The sequence below is a fragment of the Anopheles merus genome, chromosome 2R (assembly GCF_017562075.2).
Source record: "Anopheles merus strain MAF chromosome 2R, AmerM5.1, whole genome shotgun sequence".
In the NCBI taxonomy this organism is placed as follows: Eukaryota; Metazoa; Arthropoda; class Insecta; order Diptera; family Culicidae; genus Anopheles; species Anopheles merus.
The window spans coordinates 62,774,322-62,791,630 of NC_054082.1; the positions used below are offsets into that span (position 1 = coordinate 62,774,322).

A 17,309-nucleotide genomic window follows, 5' to 3' on the forward strand; every position below is an offset into this window, starting at 1 on the left:
CATGGTAGGTCATCTTGAACCTGCGTTCCGCGTTCCGTTCTTTATCTACAGATTGGCAGGTTCGTTCCGTTCCTCAATTTTCGGAACTATTCTCATCACTAATATAGGGGCCCTTTCCGTTGTAAGTTCGTAGGCTGAAATTTCTGCCTGTCAGCTGTTTGCTTTGTATAGCAGTTTTCGGGCAGCTATCTAAGTGTGTATAATAGACAGGTGGGCTTATCCCAAGGTATATGAATTTAGAAGGCTGATTTTTATCGCGTCTGCTTATGAATGAAGATTTTAAGAGTGTTTTGAGTATTCGTCACGTCTCAAGAAAGCTTGTTTGAACAAAAATTTTCACCCATTCTGTTAAAAAGTGATATTCAAATTTGGTTTAAAAAAACATGCTATGAGACCATCTGGACTACATACACTTTGATTCTAGGTTCTACCACGTCATCTCTTTGATGCACCTTGGGGTAAATGTAAACAACAATGTGTTTTCGAGCAGGCACTCGAATCTAATTCTAGCTTTGAGGCTAGAATAATCTAGACCAGCGGTCGGCAAACTTTTGAAGCAACGGGCCAAATTTAGTAAATGATCTAAAGCCGCGGGGCAGGAGAATGCGGTTTTTCTATTATTGTGATTTAACTATTACATTAAATAATTTTAGAAACAAAAAAATTGGTTAATGATATCAAGCAATGTGATTGGTATTATTGCTGTTTTCCTATAATTGTGTCTTCCAAGCATGGTTCAAAATTGATATAACATACTTATAAACAATTTTTTTTAATATACAAAAATATAAATCATAAAATTTCGTATACGACCTTCCGATAGTCTTATTGTGGTGTTAAAATAATGTTAATATTACATAAGGGTTACATTCAAAAATAGACAACAATTGTCAATTTTGCATGGGTTTATCTTGACCCGCACTAACAAAACGTTAATTGTACTTTGAGTAGTAGTATCTCATTAGTTAGCAGACAAAATTTGACTCCTCTATGAGTCGAACTCTAACCATGATGGCCAAAAAAGTCAATCAAAAGCGTGCGCGATCAAAGAATGGCACCCCGTAGCGTCCAAAATGGACTCCGTGCGGAAGTTTGTGAACGTCGTACATAATAAGTAATACCCGTTTTGGCATTTTGGTCGCCAACATCTTGGCACTATTAGGCAACAATCAAAGCATCGAAAGAAAACCCAGGTTCATTTTTGAGGTTTCAAATGAAGCTGAAATGAAGACAGAGGGTCAGGTCAAGTGGTTAAATTACTGCGTTAGCTGGACCGGGATATCGATGCAACCCACCAAACAGTAAAATAATACATGGGAAACGTGAAGAAACAGATCAGGAATTAGAAATCGCATCTACTGGCTTCGCAGTGGCAAACAATTACGCAAAAACTCAATGCAATCATTTCAGGTGAATTTCAACAGAATTTCGATATAACACCCTAGTCCGCAAATTGGTCCAATATCCGTCACCTGTGTCCCATCGATTTTTTTCTGCGCCAACGTGATACAAAAACTCTACTCTAACAAGTTTGTAGCGAAAACTTAGGAGGAATTGATGAAAACCGAAAGTAGAACTTAAATCATGCATGTCTTCGTCCACCATGGTGAAAATTCCTAATAACTGACGAAAGTCAACTAGCAAAGTCTTGAACATATTTGTGCAAGTAATTTGAAATAATTCTCTTTGAACAGAGGTAAATGTAAATAAATTATCTTTCCTACTTTTATCTACAGCCAGTCTAAAATGACATATTTTTTCATGCAATAGAATGATGGACCGTTCAGTATCTTTAATTAAAAGTTGAAAAAGTATGATGATTTAATATGGTATACTAGAAGATCTTCAGTAATTTGTGTACGAATCGTTGCTTCCCATCTTTCAAAATCAGTCAAATCCTTTCGCGGGCCGGATTGAATGTTGCGGCGGGCCGCATTTGGCCCGCGGGCCGGACTTTGCCGACCACTGAATTAGACTGAAAATTGCAGGCTAGTTTTTTGTGTGGTTTTGTATGGAGTGTTTACATGATTTCAGCCTCCAACTGTCAAACTCCGTACAAAATACTGACTAGAATCGTGAAGGCCCACATATATAGAATTAAAACTACAAGTCATTCAATAACCCCGCTGTCATGATCAATAACGGCCTTTTTGTGAGTTTTGCAAGAAAAAATATATCATTTTCAATTCTTCAGCAGGCGCTGAATTTGCGCTGTTAGAACTGTTCGTAAATAGGGTAACTGTACCAGTTTTCGGCAGTGTACCTATTTTCGGCAGGGTAGCTAAAAACATGAAATTCTGCACAAATGCGGTAAAAATTTTCACAAAATACAATTTTGTAGTGGTCGCCAACATTTTGGTCGCCAACATCTTGGCACTATTAGGCAACAATCAAAGCATCGAAAGAAAACCCAGGTTCATTTTTGAGGTTTCAAATGAAGCTGAAATGAAGACAGAGGGTCAGGTCAAGTGGTTAAATTACTGCGTTAGCTGGACCGGGATATCGATGCAACCCACCAAACAGTAAAATAATACATGGGAAACGTGAAGAAACAGATCAGGAATTAGAAATCGCATCTACTGGCTTCGCAGTGGCAAACAATTACGCAAAAACTCAATGCAATCATTTCAGGTGAATTTCAACAGAATTTCGATATAACACCCTAGTCCGCAAATTGGTCCAATATCCGTCACCTGTGTCCCATCGATTTTTTTCTGCGCCAACGTGATACAAAAACTCTACTCTAACAAGTTTGTAGCGAAAACTTAGGAGGAATTGATGAAAACCGAAAGTAGAACTTAAATCATGCATGTCTTCGTCCACCATGGTGAAAATTCCTAATAACTGACGAAAGTCAACTAGCAAAGTCTTGAACATATTTGTGCAAGTAATTTGAAATAATTCTCTTTGAACAGAGGTAAATGTAAATAAATTATCTTTCCTACTTTTATCTACAGCCAGTCTAAAATGACATATTTTTTCATGCAATAGAATGATGGACCGTTCAGTATCTTTAATTAAAAGTTGAAAAAGTATGATGATTTAATATGGTATACTAGAAGATCTTCAGTAATTTGTGTACGAATCGTTGCTTCCCATCTTTCAAAATCAGTCAAATCCTTTCGCGGGCCGGATTGAATGTTGCGGCGGGCCGCATTTGGCCCGCGGGCCGGACTTTGCCGACCACTGAATTAGACTGAAAATTGCAGGCTAGTTTTTTGTGTGGTTTTGTATGGAGTGTTTACATGATTTCAGCCTCCAACTGTCAAACTCCGTACAAAATACTGACTAGAATCGTGAAGGCCCACATATATAGAATTAAAACTACAAGTCATTCAATAACCCCGCTGTCATGATCAATAACGGCCTTTTTGTGAGTTTTGCAAGAAAAAATATATCATTTTCAATTCTTCAGCAGGCGCTGAATTTGCGCTGTTAGAACTGTTCGTAAATAGGGTAACTGTACCAGTTTTCGGCAGTGTACCTATTTTCGGCAGGGTAGCTAAAAACATGAAATTCTGCACAAATGCGGTAAAAATTTTCACAAAATACAATTTTGTAGTGAAAGTGTACTTATTTGATATTCACATACGAAGTTTCACACCATTTCATTACGTATTTTCCAAAATATCAAATAAATAGTGCTTTTTTTCGGCAGCTTTGCTGTCAGCCAATCGTTCGGCAGGTTTTGTGATTAAGAGAATCAGAACAGTAAAACAATGAGAAAGTGGTGTATATTAAAGATGGTATGCTTATTTAATTTATTCTAACTTGTTCGGAATTTTAAAATCACGATAAAAAGGTTATTTTTCACTTTAAATGCTGCCGAAAATAGGTACACAGTAAATGTTCATTTATGACAGCTTAATGTTGTGGGCTCCTGCCGAAACTCGGAACAATAACACACATTGAATTTGGCTGAATATTCCTTTTAAAATTGATCAGAACACTACAATGCGTATGTCGACACATAATATGACCTTTCTTGTACCAAATATCACCAATTTTTAAACGTCGCATCAAAATGGCTGTCAAAACGGACCAAAATAAGCAACATAAAATTATTAATTAAAGTGCTTTTTAACATCAGTATTAGGAAAGTAAGAGTGTAAAATTGCTTTAAAAATTTTTTTGTACATATTTACATCGATAAAAACATTTTCTGACCCGTATTCGCGCTGCCGAAAATAGGAACACAACCTGCCGAAAATAGGAACAAACTGCCGAAAATAGGAGCAAAAGCAATGTTTGCATTTTTACGAATATTAATGAAAAAGGGCTTTGAACCGGCAAATAAAAAATAGTGTAACATATTATGATAGTTTATCAACCAGAATAACATCACATGCATGAAAAATAATAAAAAATATTTATTTGTGAGCAGTTTTTGTGAAACTGCTGCACTAGCGTGCCGAAAACTGGTACAGTTACCCTATTTGTTTTACGGGTTTTCAACGCGAGTGCAAAGCGTACTTCACGCCGAGTGTCAAAGTGCTTTATACAACATCAACAACAATCTTGTCCTTTGGAAGTTATAAAATTGCAATTAAATTAAGTTAGGTGTTAAATTTGTACATGTAGTAAGTATTAAAACATATTGTATTCTCATACGACCATAAGGTGTGTGCAAAGCTTCGTTCAAAATGATCCAGTCGTTTCGGAGGTTGCTGGCAACAAACACCGTGACACGACATTTTTATATTATAGAGAAGATAATTTACAGGGTTTTTCAAATAAGTTTTGACTAGCTGCATAGTTTTTTGCATCTTCGAAATAGATTCTTGACTAGCATCCTATATTTTAGGCTTAATACATAACATACATGCAAGAAACATACAAAATGCAAGAAACATACAGTGGCGGCCTCCTAAAGTCGGACACCTTATATTTTCATCTATTATTTGACTTTGCCGCCCCCTGGACAGTTCGCTAGACCACTTATCGGAAAACTTTTATCACCCATCGTTGAGTACGTTCTTGGGCTTTTTTTTGTGGAAAATTTCAAAATAAAAGAATAATGAAAAATTATGGTAATAATGTTACAGATGAAAAGTTACGGACGAAAAATAAAGGATGATAACGATGAAACATTACGGACACACGCTGCTTGCTTGCAGGCCGCTACAGAACAGTACATTAAAATTTTATCAAATAAACACAGCCAATGTCGATATGATTGTCTCCATGACATTTTATCCATCTATTGCCAAAACTTCCGGCCCGTTTTAGTAGTTTCCCTGTTTTTATAAAAGGAAGATCGTCCTGGTGACGGTGCGAACGATCTGTCAGGTGTCGTGGCTGGCGCACATCGCTGACACGATGTTGTCCATCATTAGTCGAGACAGGCACCGCTGCTCAGTCCGGCCCCAGTCGAATCGTGGAAAGTGGAATATCACGTGTTCGAATCTTCCACGACTTTCTCGCACTCGGGGCAGTTCGGTGGGTGAGCCAGCAAGGATGTCTTTCTCAACGAAGTAGCTCCGCAAGAAAACGAATGCACGTTGACACCGCTTTAGAGATTATTTAATTCATTTATTTCGTCGCATGATCAAACCGTATGCTGCGAAACAATAACACCAGTCCACCGCTTAACGGACTTCCAAACGTCACGGGCTAGCGTACGGTACGCGATTTTGTGTGGATAGTTTGGCACTACGGTAAGCTATACGAGCCCGGTACGTGTGGCATTGGCTTTGACATGCCAATATAATTTATCTCTTATTTGACGCAAATTGAATCACAGATTTTCTCAAATTTATATTCAAAACATAACATAAAGAGATTTACAAAGTGAAATAACGTTACACTTATATTTTGTATATCGAAAAGGAACCATATTTGACGGTACTGTATAACATGACACAAAATGAAAAGCTAAAATTGGCTCAGTTGAAAATGGTACAGTGGGCTAGCCTCCCACAATTGCTGTGTTTTGCAACAGAATTATTGATATTGATAATGGTTAAATCCTTTTTTGAACCTTGTTAAAAAAAAACTCTGATTTAATTACTAAAAACTTGAACATATTCCAATATTGAATCGGATTCTAAAAATTAACCTCTATTCTAGGTGATGCTGATAATTTGCTACAACGGAATACAGAACAGAATAAACATTATCTACATAAAAAACTAGACAAAAAATAGTTTTTTTTGCTGATGAAGATTTACTGACAGCATGAGCACCTTGGGGGGATCTAGGGGAGAGCGTAATGCCAAACCCAAATTTGCAGCATTAGATATTAATAAGCTGTATATAACCAGCCGTGTAAGTTCGATATAAGTTATATTGTTATATATATATATAGTTATATATATAGTTATATATATATATATATATATATATATATATATATATATATATATATATATATAATATATATATATATATATATATATATATATATATATATATATATATATATATATATATATATATATATATATATATATATATATATATATATATATATATATATATATATATATATATATATATATATATATATATATATCAGCAAATCCAAATACAAACAATGTTTAATAAATTTCAGGGAGAATCGTTTGAGCCATCGACACAAAAAAGTACTGCTCCTCGTAAGCATGGCATGCAAAGTTTGGGAAAGGTTCCAACGGCCCGTCGTCCACCAGCAAACCTTCCATCTTTAAAAGCAGAAGTAGGAAATCCCGGCGAACAGTCAGGCAGCTGGACTAACGAACTTAACGAAGGACAATACGTCAGCCAGAGTCAAAATCATTCAACGGAAGAAGTCAACAAAGTACCAAATTTATCTATTTCTAAAAGTTCGACTCAACGCCACACTTCGTCTCCTAATATTTCAAAACCGGGCGAATTATCATGGAACACGGTAGTGCAAATGATTAAGCAATACTTTTGAAAAAAAAAAAATAATAATTTAATTTTCTCAATTTTATGTAGAACGAGTTCCCTTCATTGGACGGCACTGGTTCGTATGGGGGAGGAGGAACAAAATCTCAACTATTCCAAGAACATTATTCCGGAACTTCTCAAATCAATCATCAAACCGACATTCGTTCACAATCGAAAGCACCTTGCGGTCAAGGAATCTGTATTGCAACGGAGGATTTAGATGGTGGTGGAAACTTCCTAGGTGGTTTGAACAGTTGTCAGGTCACAGCGGGATCGTCTCAGTCGTCTCCTCTGCCCCCCCAGTTCAGAGCTCTTTTGCCACCCTTTATGCAACGAGGGAGCGAAAGCGTTTTGTTAGGAAACGAAAACGAAGGAGGTTCCTTGTCGCCAATACCTTCACAAACTTCATTTTTTTCTACGATACCAGGAATGTGCAATGATTCCAAAAACAGCAATACTGCCCATAATGTGACCAATAATTACCATATGGACAACAGAAAAATGAACAGCAATGGTGGTAACAACTGCAGCAGCAGCAGCCATAAATCCAACAATAATGGAGAAAAGATCAGCAACGTTGCGGTCAATACTGGAACAAATGTAACTATAATATCCAGTCAGTTTTCCAAGACACAATCTTCAAGCTTATCGACTCATTCGCAGCAACAACAACTAAACAACCGTATTGGTGGAGGAAACTCTTATTCTTCAATTCCTTCAACCAGAAGCGGGCGTGTTGTTAGGGGAGGAAATGGTGCGAGCAACAATACATCGAGTGAAGGAGGTAATGACAAAACCAGTGGAATCGCCTATGATAATAATCATCAGAATGCAAGTCGACGAGGGGGCTCCAATCATCTTCCGCGTTATGCCAACCGTGGAACTACAGGTGGTGGTGTTGGTAATTATAATAATACTATCGGTAATTTGCGTAGTAATGGAGGGAATGTGATTGGTTCAGGTGAAGTTGGTAGTCCCATCGGATTCAATGATGAAAATCGCAATTCACATCCACCATATGGATCAAGTGTTTTAGCGGAACAAGAAGTTGTAGTGCGACCTATCATACGAGATGAAGAATTGCAAAGATTAGAAGCAATTGCAAAGGACGAAGGATGGGCTAAAGATTCTGAATTTGATTATAATCAAAAATTAGAATTTTCTGATGATGAATCAGAGTTAAATCAAATACCAACTGCTATGAAAGTAAATGATATGGCTACAGATATAAATATAATAGCAGTTAAAGCAGAAAAGAAGCAACAAGAGCATGAAATATTTGATAAATCTGATCGTATTCCGGATGTAAGTGTAGCGCATAGAGAAAGAGATTCAAATCAAGACTCTATGCAAACAAACTGTAGCAGCGGTGTGCGTAGTTTAGTTGGAGAAGGCAGTGCAATCAATGTAAACATGACGGCTGGGGGATTGGATGCAGCAGAAGCAAAAGAGCGCTTAAAACAACGTCAGGAAGAGGACCTAAAACGTGATATTGAACGCAAACTGGCTGCCGCTAGAAAGTTACAGGAACTCGAAGAAAAGCTTAGCAGAAAAAAAACAGAGGAATCAATGGATGCAAAAGCAGGCAATAATGATATTAGTAAAAATGGTAATATTGCCTCGACTTCTACAACGTTAGGAAACAAACTGGAAGAGGAAAAAGTTTTCGAACCTGTATCGGAACATAACAACGAACGTGTAATATCTGTTAAAATTCGTGGTAAAAGTGGCGAACGAACTAATTTGAAAGATACACGTTATGAATTTGGCACCGGTTCACGACATGATCGCGAAGCGGGAAACATCAGTACTACCAGTAATTGGGACATGCCAGGATTCTCAAAGACATTTCAATCAAATTTGCCCCCAAGGTTTCAAAGGCGCAAACTGGAGCGAAACACTTCCGGTGCAAATTTGTTGACAAGTAATAATAATAGTGTTGGTCTCGTTTCACCTCGAATCGGAAACACTGGTTCTTGTGGGAGCAATTCTGTTGGTGAGATAAAAAGTGGAATTCCCTTTGCCCAACAGTATGATCCACGGTTTATTCATAATCAACAGACATACGGAAAAAATTGTAACGCAATGACAAGTTCATCACGTCGAACAGCAGTTTCTGTACGGGATCGTGATGAACGCCAGAGGCATCATTATGAGGCAGTTGAACATAATCAACGCGAGGTAATAAAAACAAAAAAAGAATCAATTGAAGACAGCAATCGTTTTAATAACGCTACTGGTGGTACCCAAGAATTGAATAGTTATGTCCACAGCAGACAAAGTATTGGTTGTGTAACGCCGCAACTAGACCATAGCTTATCAGAATCGTCTAATCGTAAAACAAGTGTTTCAAGTGATGATAATCATCATACAAACCAACCACACCATAAAACGGTTATTCGAAATGTCGGCAGCAATGCTAAAGTGTCTGGAAATTATGTGCGTGAGAAATCATGGGATATGGAAGATCAAAAAGAATCGTCTGCATCATCCTCTGCTTCATTTAGTGGTAGTGATGTTCACCGCGAAACGCCCCCACGTTCTGATTGTGACTTGCCTAAACAGATATTACACCGGGTGAAAGAAACAACACCCCTATCATCATCCGATACAATGAAAGATGAAAAAACGTCATATATGCAACGTATTAAGAAAAGTGTTGATTGTGAATCAAATCAAAATGATGAAGAGATTCACAGATGTGAGCATCTGTCATTTGATGGTGCAACAATAGAAGATAATAGCGTTGGTAGTTCGAATACGTCCCTAGACCCTGAGAACTCATCCTCTGGCGCTGCAATGGATAAAGCAAGCCTATTGTCTAGGTCGGATGGATATGCTTGTTTTGGAATAGGAGAAACGAATGAAAAAGAAAATGTTGAATTAAATCAATTAGAATGCCCCAAAGATACAACACATGAGACTTCACATCTTTCAAGATCGCCTGGCTGCACAGACGATAACAAACAAATAACTTCTACGACAATATCGCATCAACAACATCAAAATAGCCTAAAAAAGAAAAATGCAACAACAACCCAACATTCTCACTCTCGCGATAGTCGAAGGCATGATTCTCGCAGTGGCGCTCGTGGTGGCGGGGGCTATAGTGTTGGATTCCATCGAGCGGATGGGACGGGATGCATGTCCAGTAGAGGCGGTTCTTTGAATTGGAATAGACCTCGTGGTGGCAGTAGAACTGGTGGAGCTGGTCGTGGTTACAATCAAGATTGCTGGAGCGAATCTGAATATTCGGAAGAGAGTTTTGACGAACAAACAAAACATCATGTACATCAAAAGATATATAATAACCATTCAGTGTCTGTTACTGTTGGAATACAAAGTACAGCTAATACGGATTTGACTATTTTTGGGGGTGCAAAAGAAGGATTCGTACCACGTGGTGAACCATCACGACGAGGTCGAGGAGGGGGGAATATTGGCTCTATTGTTTCTGTTGTTAATCCTTCGAGTGCAAATAATCGCCAGAAGCAACAAGGAGTCTTCTCTGGCTCTATTACATCAATCGAGGAAAGCGTAGCCATCAGCAAAAAAGTTGACGGATATGGATGCACTAATTCAAAAACCCCATTTAGTTCCAATACAGTTAATGACGATGATAGACAAACAAAACATTATGTTGTAGAGAATTCGAACAGCACTGTTACTTCTGTAATAACTCCTATACGGGACGATCGGACAGTTCAACCAAACAAGAGACCATTGTCTTTGTGTGATGCTTATAATACGTCGGATGATGTTTTATCACTTGAAAAAGAAAATCCCATTTCGAAGATCCTAGAGAGAGAACATAGTCCAATAGACATTCGTAACGACGAATCTCATTCTCGAGAGGATAGTCACAAATCAGATAGCAGATCAAATTCCACAGATCATTGTTTGGTAGTGATGAAACAAACTAGTGATGAATGCGATTCTAATAAGTCCACGGCTGCGTCATTGGTAGACGATACCAAGACGAATACAACAAAAAATTCTAGTACTACAACTTTACAGCAACAGTCAACAAATTTATCCACCATATCAGGATCTGTTGGTAAATTGAATAATTCTATGGACAGTAATGTGCGAGGAAAGGCTATTGTTGGAAATTTTAGAGGTGGCTCCAACAATGTTATTACTTTGCGCCAGCAGCAATCTGTATCACAAAGCCATGGAGGGGGTAAATCATCTACCACTGAAGCGACCAGCGATTCATTCGTTTCAGTAAATACATCAAATTCTAATCAAACAATCACAACATCAATCAGTAACAACGACAATGACTTCATGCCGTCAGAAACATCAGGAACACGTTCTTCAACATTATCGGTAGAAGGAGATATAAAGTGTGTAACAGATCAGCGTCACTCAACACAACAAGGTGTAACAGAAAAACTGAATGCTTCTTCCACTTTTAGCTCCAACACTGATAATGATAATGATGGCGATAATGCTACAGTTAACACGATGATATTTGACAACACCAACTTCAAATCAGCCGTGTCCGCGTTGAGTGTAAACAACTCAAACACAGTAGGTGATTGCGGCGGAACGGGTTTAGACGATTCTATAACAAATCTGAAACGTCAACAAAGTGGCAATAGTGTCATAAATGTTGATGCAAAAGTAAAATCTGGTTTAATGAACGAGAAAGTTGTTACTGGTGCTTCTAATGCAGTTGGTTCAATAATGAAGTCACAACAATCTTTGACATCTAATACGCCAGCACATCGTCCAACTACTTCGATTCCAGTAACGACATCAAGTGAAGGAAGTTCGCAACATAACATTGTTGGTAATTCTCAAAGAACAGTGCTTTCTGCAGGTGTTACAAAACAACAGTCGTCCACTATTATCACAAGTACCCTACAAGGTATTCCATTTCAGAAAAGTGAGACCGACTATAAGGAAGTTAAACCATTTGCCTTTGAGACTGATATTAGCCATTTAATTGAAGGTGACAAAGGTATTAAGCAACAATCTACAGTATCGGCTGGATTGTGTTTATCAAAATCAATAGAAGTCGACGGAGGTAACGGTCATGGAAGAGTGTCTGCATCAGTACAAAATATAATTTCTCCTTCGACAGCCGATTTGAACATGAAAATAGCGAGTGTAAAGAAAGTTTGGGAAATGCCTACTGTACCAGAACAAACAGGACCGGGAACAGTAAATAGTGGCGGTGGAGGTAGTGGCACATGCAACGTCAATGTGGCAAATGAACATTCAGTTAGTGGTAGTGGAAATGTTCCTAGTGGAAATAATGTTCATTTAAAATCAAATTTCGTAAGGACACAACATACATCCCATCAATCACAGTATCAACATTCGCATGCTGGAACTGCTGGTCATCACTCTCACCAAGCGCATGGTACCCATTCTTATGGAGCAGCATTTGGATCAGAATCAGATCCCTTAGTGGAACATTTTAATAGTTCCAATAATGTTTGCAATATTCCCAATCCCACGGGATCGAACAATGGATGCGACATTAATACTGGAATTACTCTCAACAACGAATGTAATGATCCTTCTAATCAGGGATATGGTCTGAGTCATCATCACTCTCAACAACAGCCGACAAAGGTTCATCAACAGACACATCAACTGCAACAGAAGCATCCCCACCAACAGCAAGATCTACATCATCAACGACAGGCACAACACAATATGCAAGAATCAGCTCAATCGTCTTCGCAACAACATACGCAACAGCCACAGAAACAATTACAGCATCCATCACAACACTCATTGCAACATCATTCGCAACAACTTCAACGTCAGCAGCAACAACATAAGGAGCAAAGTCAACACATTCAACAATTGCAACAAATGCATCAACAATCGCAACATCAACATAAACCACAAACGCAGTCGCAATCACAATCGCATCCTCCGACGCAACCGCCTTCGCAATCGCTGCCACAATCACAAGCACAAACTTCTCAATCACAATTAAAGGTGCAAAACTCACCGCAACAGCAATCGCAACAACTGTCGCAACAAATACCCCAACAGCTTTCACAGTCTCAGTCACAACATTCACATTCGCATCAGCAGCACCAACCTCATAAACAATCACAAATTCAACAACAGTTGCAACAGCATCCTGCGCAACAACTTCCGCAACAATTGCAGCAAACACATCATCAGCAAACACTACAATTACAACATCAGCAACAGACACAACAGACACAACATGTTTCCTCTGTTAATGTTCAACAGCATCAAGCTGCAGTGGCCGTTACTATGGGTCTAAACAAACACCCAGTGGCAGATGTATTGGCAGCGGCAGTTGCTGCGAATAATGTTAATGTGTGCAAGGTTAAACCCACGCAACAAAGCAGTAGTGGCGGTGGTATGCATCAATCTAATAGTATGGGTTTGTCACCGCCACCACAAATGCAAAGCGGATCAATTCCTTCTGCTCCACAACCGTTCTATCCGGCACAGTACGGCGTATCTGCTGTTCCATCACCTCCTGCAGTGTTATATAACTCAGCTGCTGCTGCTGCCGCCATGAATTCTCAAGGTGGATTATACAACGCATTCCAAATCGAACCAAGTGGTCGTTCACAATTTTCACAGTTTCCTGGACACTATGGAACATCAGGTACAACTGGAGGGCCATACAATACATATATGACTCCGACCGCGACAAATATGCAAACGGGACCTACGCCTGAGATGTTCCAAAGCCTTTCATCTCAGTTTCGCATGGGTTCAGTCCAATCTCCTTACAACCAAACAACTCAAATGGGAAACCCAAATACCATGCTGATATCATCAAATAATACTTCGTTAATGTCCTCATCAGTAAAAACTTCCACGCAACAGATAGGTGCTATTGGACAACCTAAACCTAACGGCGGTGGATCGGTTAATCAACCACCGTTTGGACAGCAGTATCTTAACATGTTTCCGCCTGCTCCATTGCAAAACACGGCAGCTAACTATTATTCAAATTCTGGTGGGGGACAAAACGCTTTTTTCGGCGCAGCAAGTGCTACAGGTGCTGCAACGCAGAGTGCGTACGGTATACCACCAGCAGCAGTAGCTGCGTCTAACATGTTTGGTGGTCATGGTGGGCAAAATCCTTCAAACACTTCCCAACCTCCACCACCTCAGCAACAGATGCCCAACTATTCTTCCCAATTTTTAAATTCGCCGCTTTTAGCTGCTACTAATCCAACACTGGGACAACAACAATATCGAGGAGCCCCAAACAATGCTTCTCAACATTCTGGAGCTAATTCCTCTAGTTACATAAAATCAAACCAATCGCCACAATCATCCCATATTCAGCAACAACAGCAAACTCAACAGCAACAGGATACAGTGAGTTATTATTCATTCTATCACAAATAGGCTTTGAGTATGCCTGCGTTTCAGTGTCACGCATTAATGGTCATGTATCAACATTAATGGTCATGTATAGAGAATAGGGTAGTAAGAACAAACTGAGAATAAGTTGTTGGAAGATGAAGCTCCATTATAGTTGCTTCACAATAATTATAATTTTTCTTCGCGTACAATCTCAGTCTATGGTTTTCATTTATTCAGCCTGTAGTTTATTTTTTCATAAAAATCTGCATGTTCGTCTGGCTTGCGCAAAATAAAAAAGAAAGTGTATAATATCATTTGTTTCCTTCAATTGTCGTTTTATGTTCTATTCAAACGCAAAAAATGGTTCACAAATATTTAAATAAAATGTGTGTAAAAACATAAACTCACCTCAAGGTCCTAGTCTGTCAACTTTTACCGAAACTGGATTGCTACCATACATACATACATACATACATACATACATACATACATACATACATACATACATACATACATACATACATACATACATACATACATACATACATACATACATACATACATACATACATACACACACACACACACACACACACACACACACACACCACACACACACACACACACACACACACACACACGCACACGCACACGCACACGCACACGCACACGCACACGCACACGCACACGCACACGCACACGCACACGCACACGCACACGCACACGCACACGCACACGCACACGCACACGCACACGCACACGCACACGCACACGCACACGCACACACACACGCACACACACACGCACACACACACGCACACGCACACGCACACGCACACGCACGCACACACACACACACACACACACACACACACACACACACACATACACATACATACACATACACATACACATACATACACATACATACACATACACACACACACATACATACACATACACACACACATACATACACACACACATACATACACACACACATACATACAATCAAATCGAAAAAAAGATATGCCGGTCTTTTGGTACCGTCGTCGACACGTACGACTTCATAATATGCCCGTCATGGGTTCAAGCCTCTATGGGTCATGAGTATACTCCTACCTTTCAGAAATCCAATGATAGCGGCACACGATTCGATCGTAGAGGTACACAATTCGACCGTAGCGGAAGGCGATTCAACCGTGGATGCACGCATTCGATCGTAGTGGCATGCGATTCGAAGCAGGCGGTTTGCGATTCGAACGTAGCTATAAAAAGGTGTAAATCGGTCTGGTGATCACAAGAATATTGTTAATTGGTTATTGAATGTTTCACCAAATGTATTGATACCTGTTTTAATAATGGGGCCCTTTCCGTTTTAAGTTTGTAGGCTGAAATTTCAGCCTGTCAGCTGTTTGCATTGTATAGTAGTTTTCGAGCAGCTAATAGCTAGAAGCGCCACTAGCAGATGGTGTCATGCTGCTGCCACCTAGCATAGAAGAAACACGGAAGGCTATCCGTCAGCTGAAAAATAACAAGGCACCCGCAACCGACGGAATTGCAGCTGAACTGGTCAAGAATGGAGTTGCACGACTAGTAAACGAGATTCATCAAATTGTTACTGAGGTGTGGGATAGCGAATCGATGCCTTGTGACTGGAATCTCGGCATCATCTACCTCATATACAAGAAGGGAGACAGGTTGGACTGCAACAACTACAGGGGTATTACGGTGTTGAATACCGCCTATAAAATAATCTCCCTGATCCTCCAGGATCGCCTTGTCCCGCACGTCGAAGAGATAGTCGGAAACTATCAAAGAGGATTCCGAAACGGAAAATCAACCACTGATCAGATCTTCACCATGCGGCAGATCTTGGAGAAAATGGCTGAATACAAAAACGACACATACCATCTCTTCATAGACTTCAAAGCCGCATACTATAGCATAGCCAGGGTAAAAATGTACGACGCTATGAGCTCATTTGGAATCCCGGCCAAACTGATAAGGCTAGTTAGAATGACTATGACCAACGTCACATGCCAGGTGAGGGTGGATGGAAAACTTTCAGGACCTTTTGCTACCACCAAAGGTCTACGCCAGGGGGACGGGCTTGCCTGTCTCCTATTCAACTTGGCGCTAGAGAGGGCCATCCGCGACTCGAGGGTGGAGACTACGGGAACCATCTTCTATAAGTCAACCCAGATCCTGGCATACGCTGATGATATAGACATCATTGGTCTGCGGCTCTCCTATGTAGCAGAAGCCTACCAAGAGATCGAGTAGGCGGCTGAGAACCTCTGATTGCAGATAAACGAGGCAAAGACCAAACTGATGATGGCAACATCAGCGGGCCTACCAATACAGGGTTTACCACAGTGGCGGATCTAACAGTAGGCGGACTAGGCGGTCGCCTGGGGCCCCGCCGATTTAGGGGCCCCGTAGATCGCCATTCTATAGCATGCCGTATGGACAGAGTATTAGCGACCTGGGCTCCCGGAAGGATGGCCGTTGGCCCGAGGCTGGCGAATCATTTGGGGAATCTCGTATTTCCGCCTGGGGCCCCCGATATCCTTAATCCGCCACTAGTTTACCAGCATAATAAACAACTGTCCACCTGTTTATAGCAATGGGGTCCTTTCCGTTTTAGGTTGGTAGGCTGAAATTTCAGCTAGTTAGCTGTTTGCTTTGTTGAGCAGTTTTCGAGCAGCTATCTAGGTGGGTATAATATACAGGTGGGCTTATCCCAAGATGTATGAATTTAGAAGGCTGATTTATATCGCTTCAGTTTCTGAATTAGAATTTTTAAAGTGTTTTGTGCATTCGTCAAGCCTGCAGTAAGCTTGTTGGAACAAAAGTGTTCACCCATCCTGTCAAAAGGTGATATTCAGCCATACCGGTGAATTTGTTCGTCGCGATCCATTCGCCACGGCGCTCATAGTCGCTCAATTAAGTTCATGTTCATGTCAGTTCCCAAGTGCCACAAATCCACTAAACGACCACTAAACGGCTTCTAAACGACTCAAGTTCTCTACCTAAACGGAATATAGAAAGACTTCGTTTAGCAGACGGCAAACGACTCATTCATT

At 39.9% G+C, this 17,309-nt stretch overlaps 1 protein-coding gene across 3 annotated transcripts in view; it reads left to right on the forward strand.

Moving 5' to 3' along the window:
* Window positions 1-14,623, forward strand: part of LOC121591108 (putative uncharacterized protein DDB_G0282133) — a 27,015-nt gene extending 12,392 nt beyond the window's left edge. For 2 of the 3 annotated variants that reach the window (XM_041911490.1, XM_041911491.1), the window contains 3 exons: window positions 6,070-6,267; window positions 6,554-6,868; window positions 6,940-14,623. In XM_041911490.1, the coding sequence (XP_041767424.1) occupies window positions 6,178-6,267; window positions 6,554-6,868; window positions 6,940-14,262 (7,728 nt within the window). In that variant the 5' untranslated portion in view covers window positions 6,070-6,177 and the 3' untranslated portion in view covers window positions 14,263-14,623. The remainder of the gene's footprint in view (window positions 1-6,069; window positions 6,268-6,553; window positions 6,869-6,939) is intronic. The other variant, XM_041911492.1, reaches the window with a different exon arrangement.
* The last annotated feature ends 2,686 nt before the right edge of the window (window positions 14,624-17,309 follow it).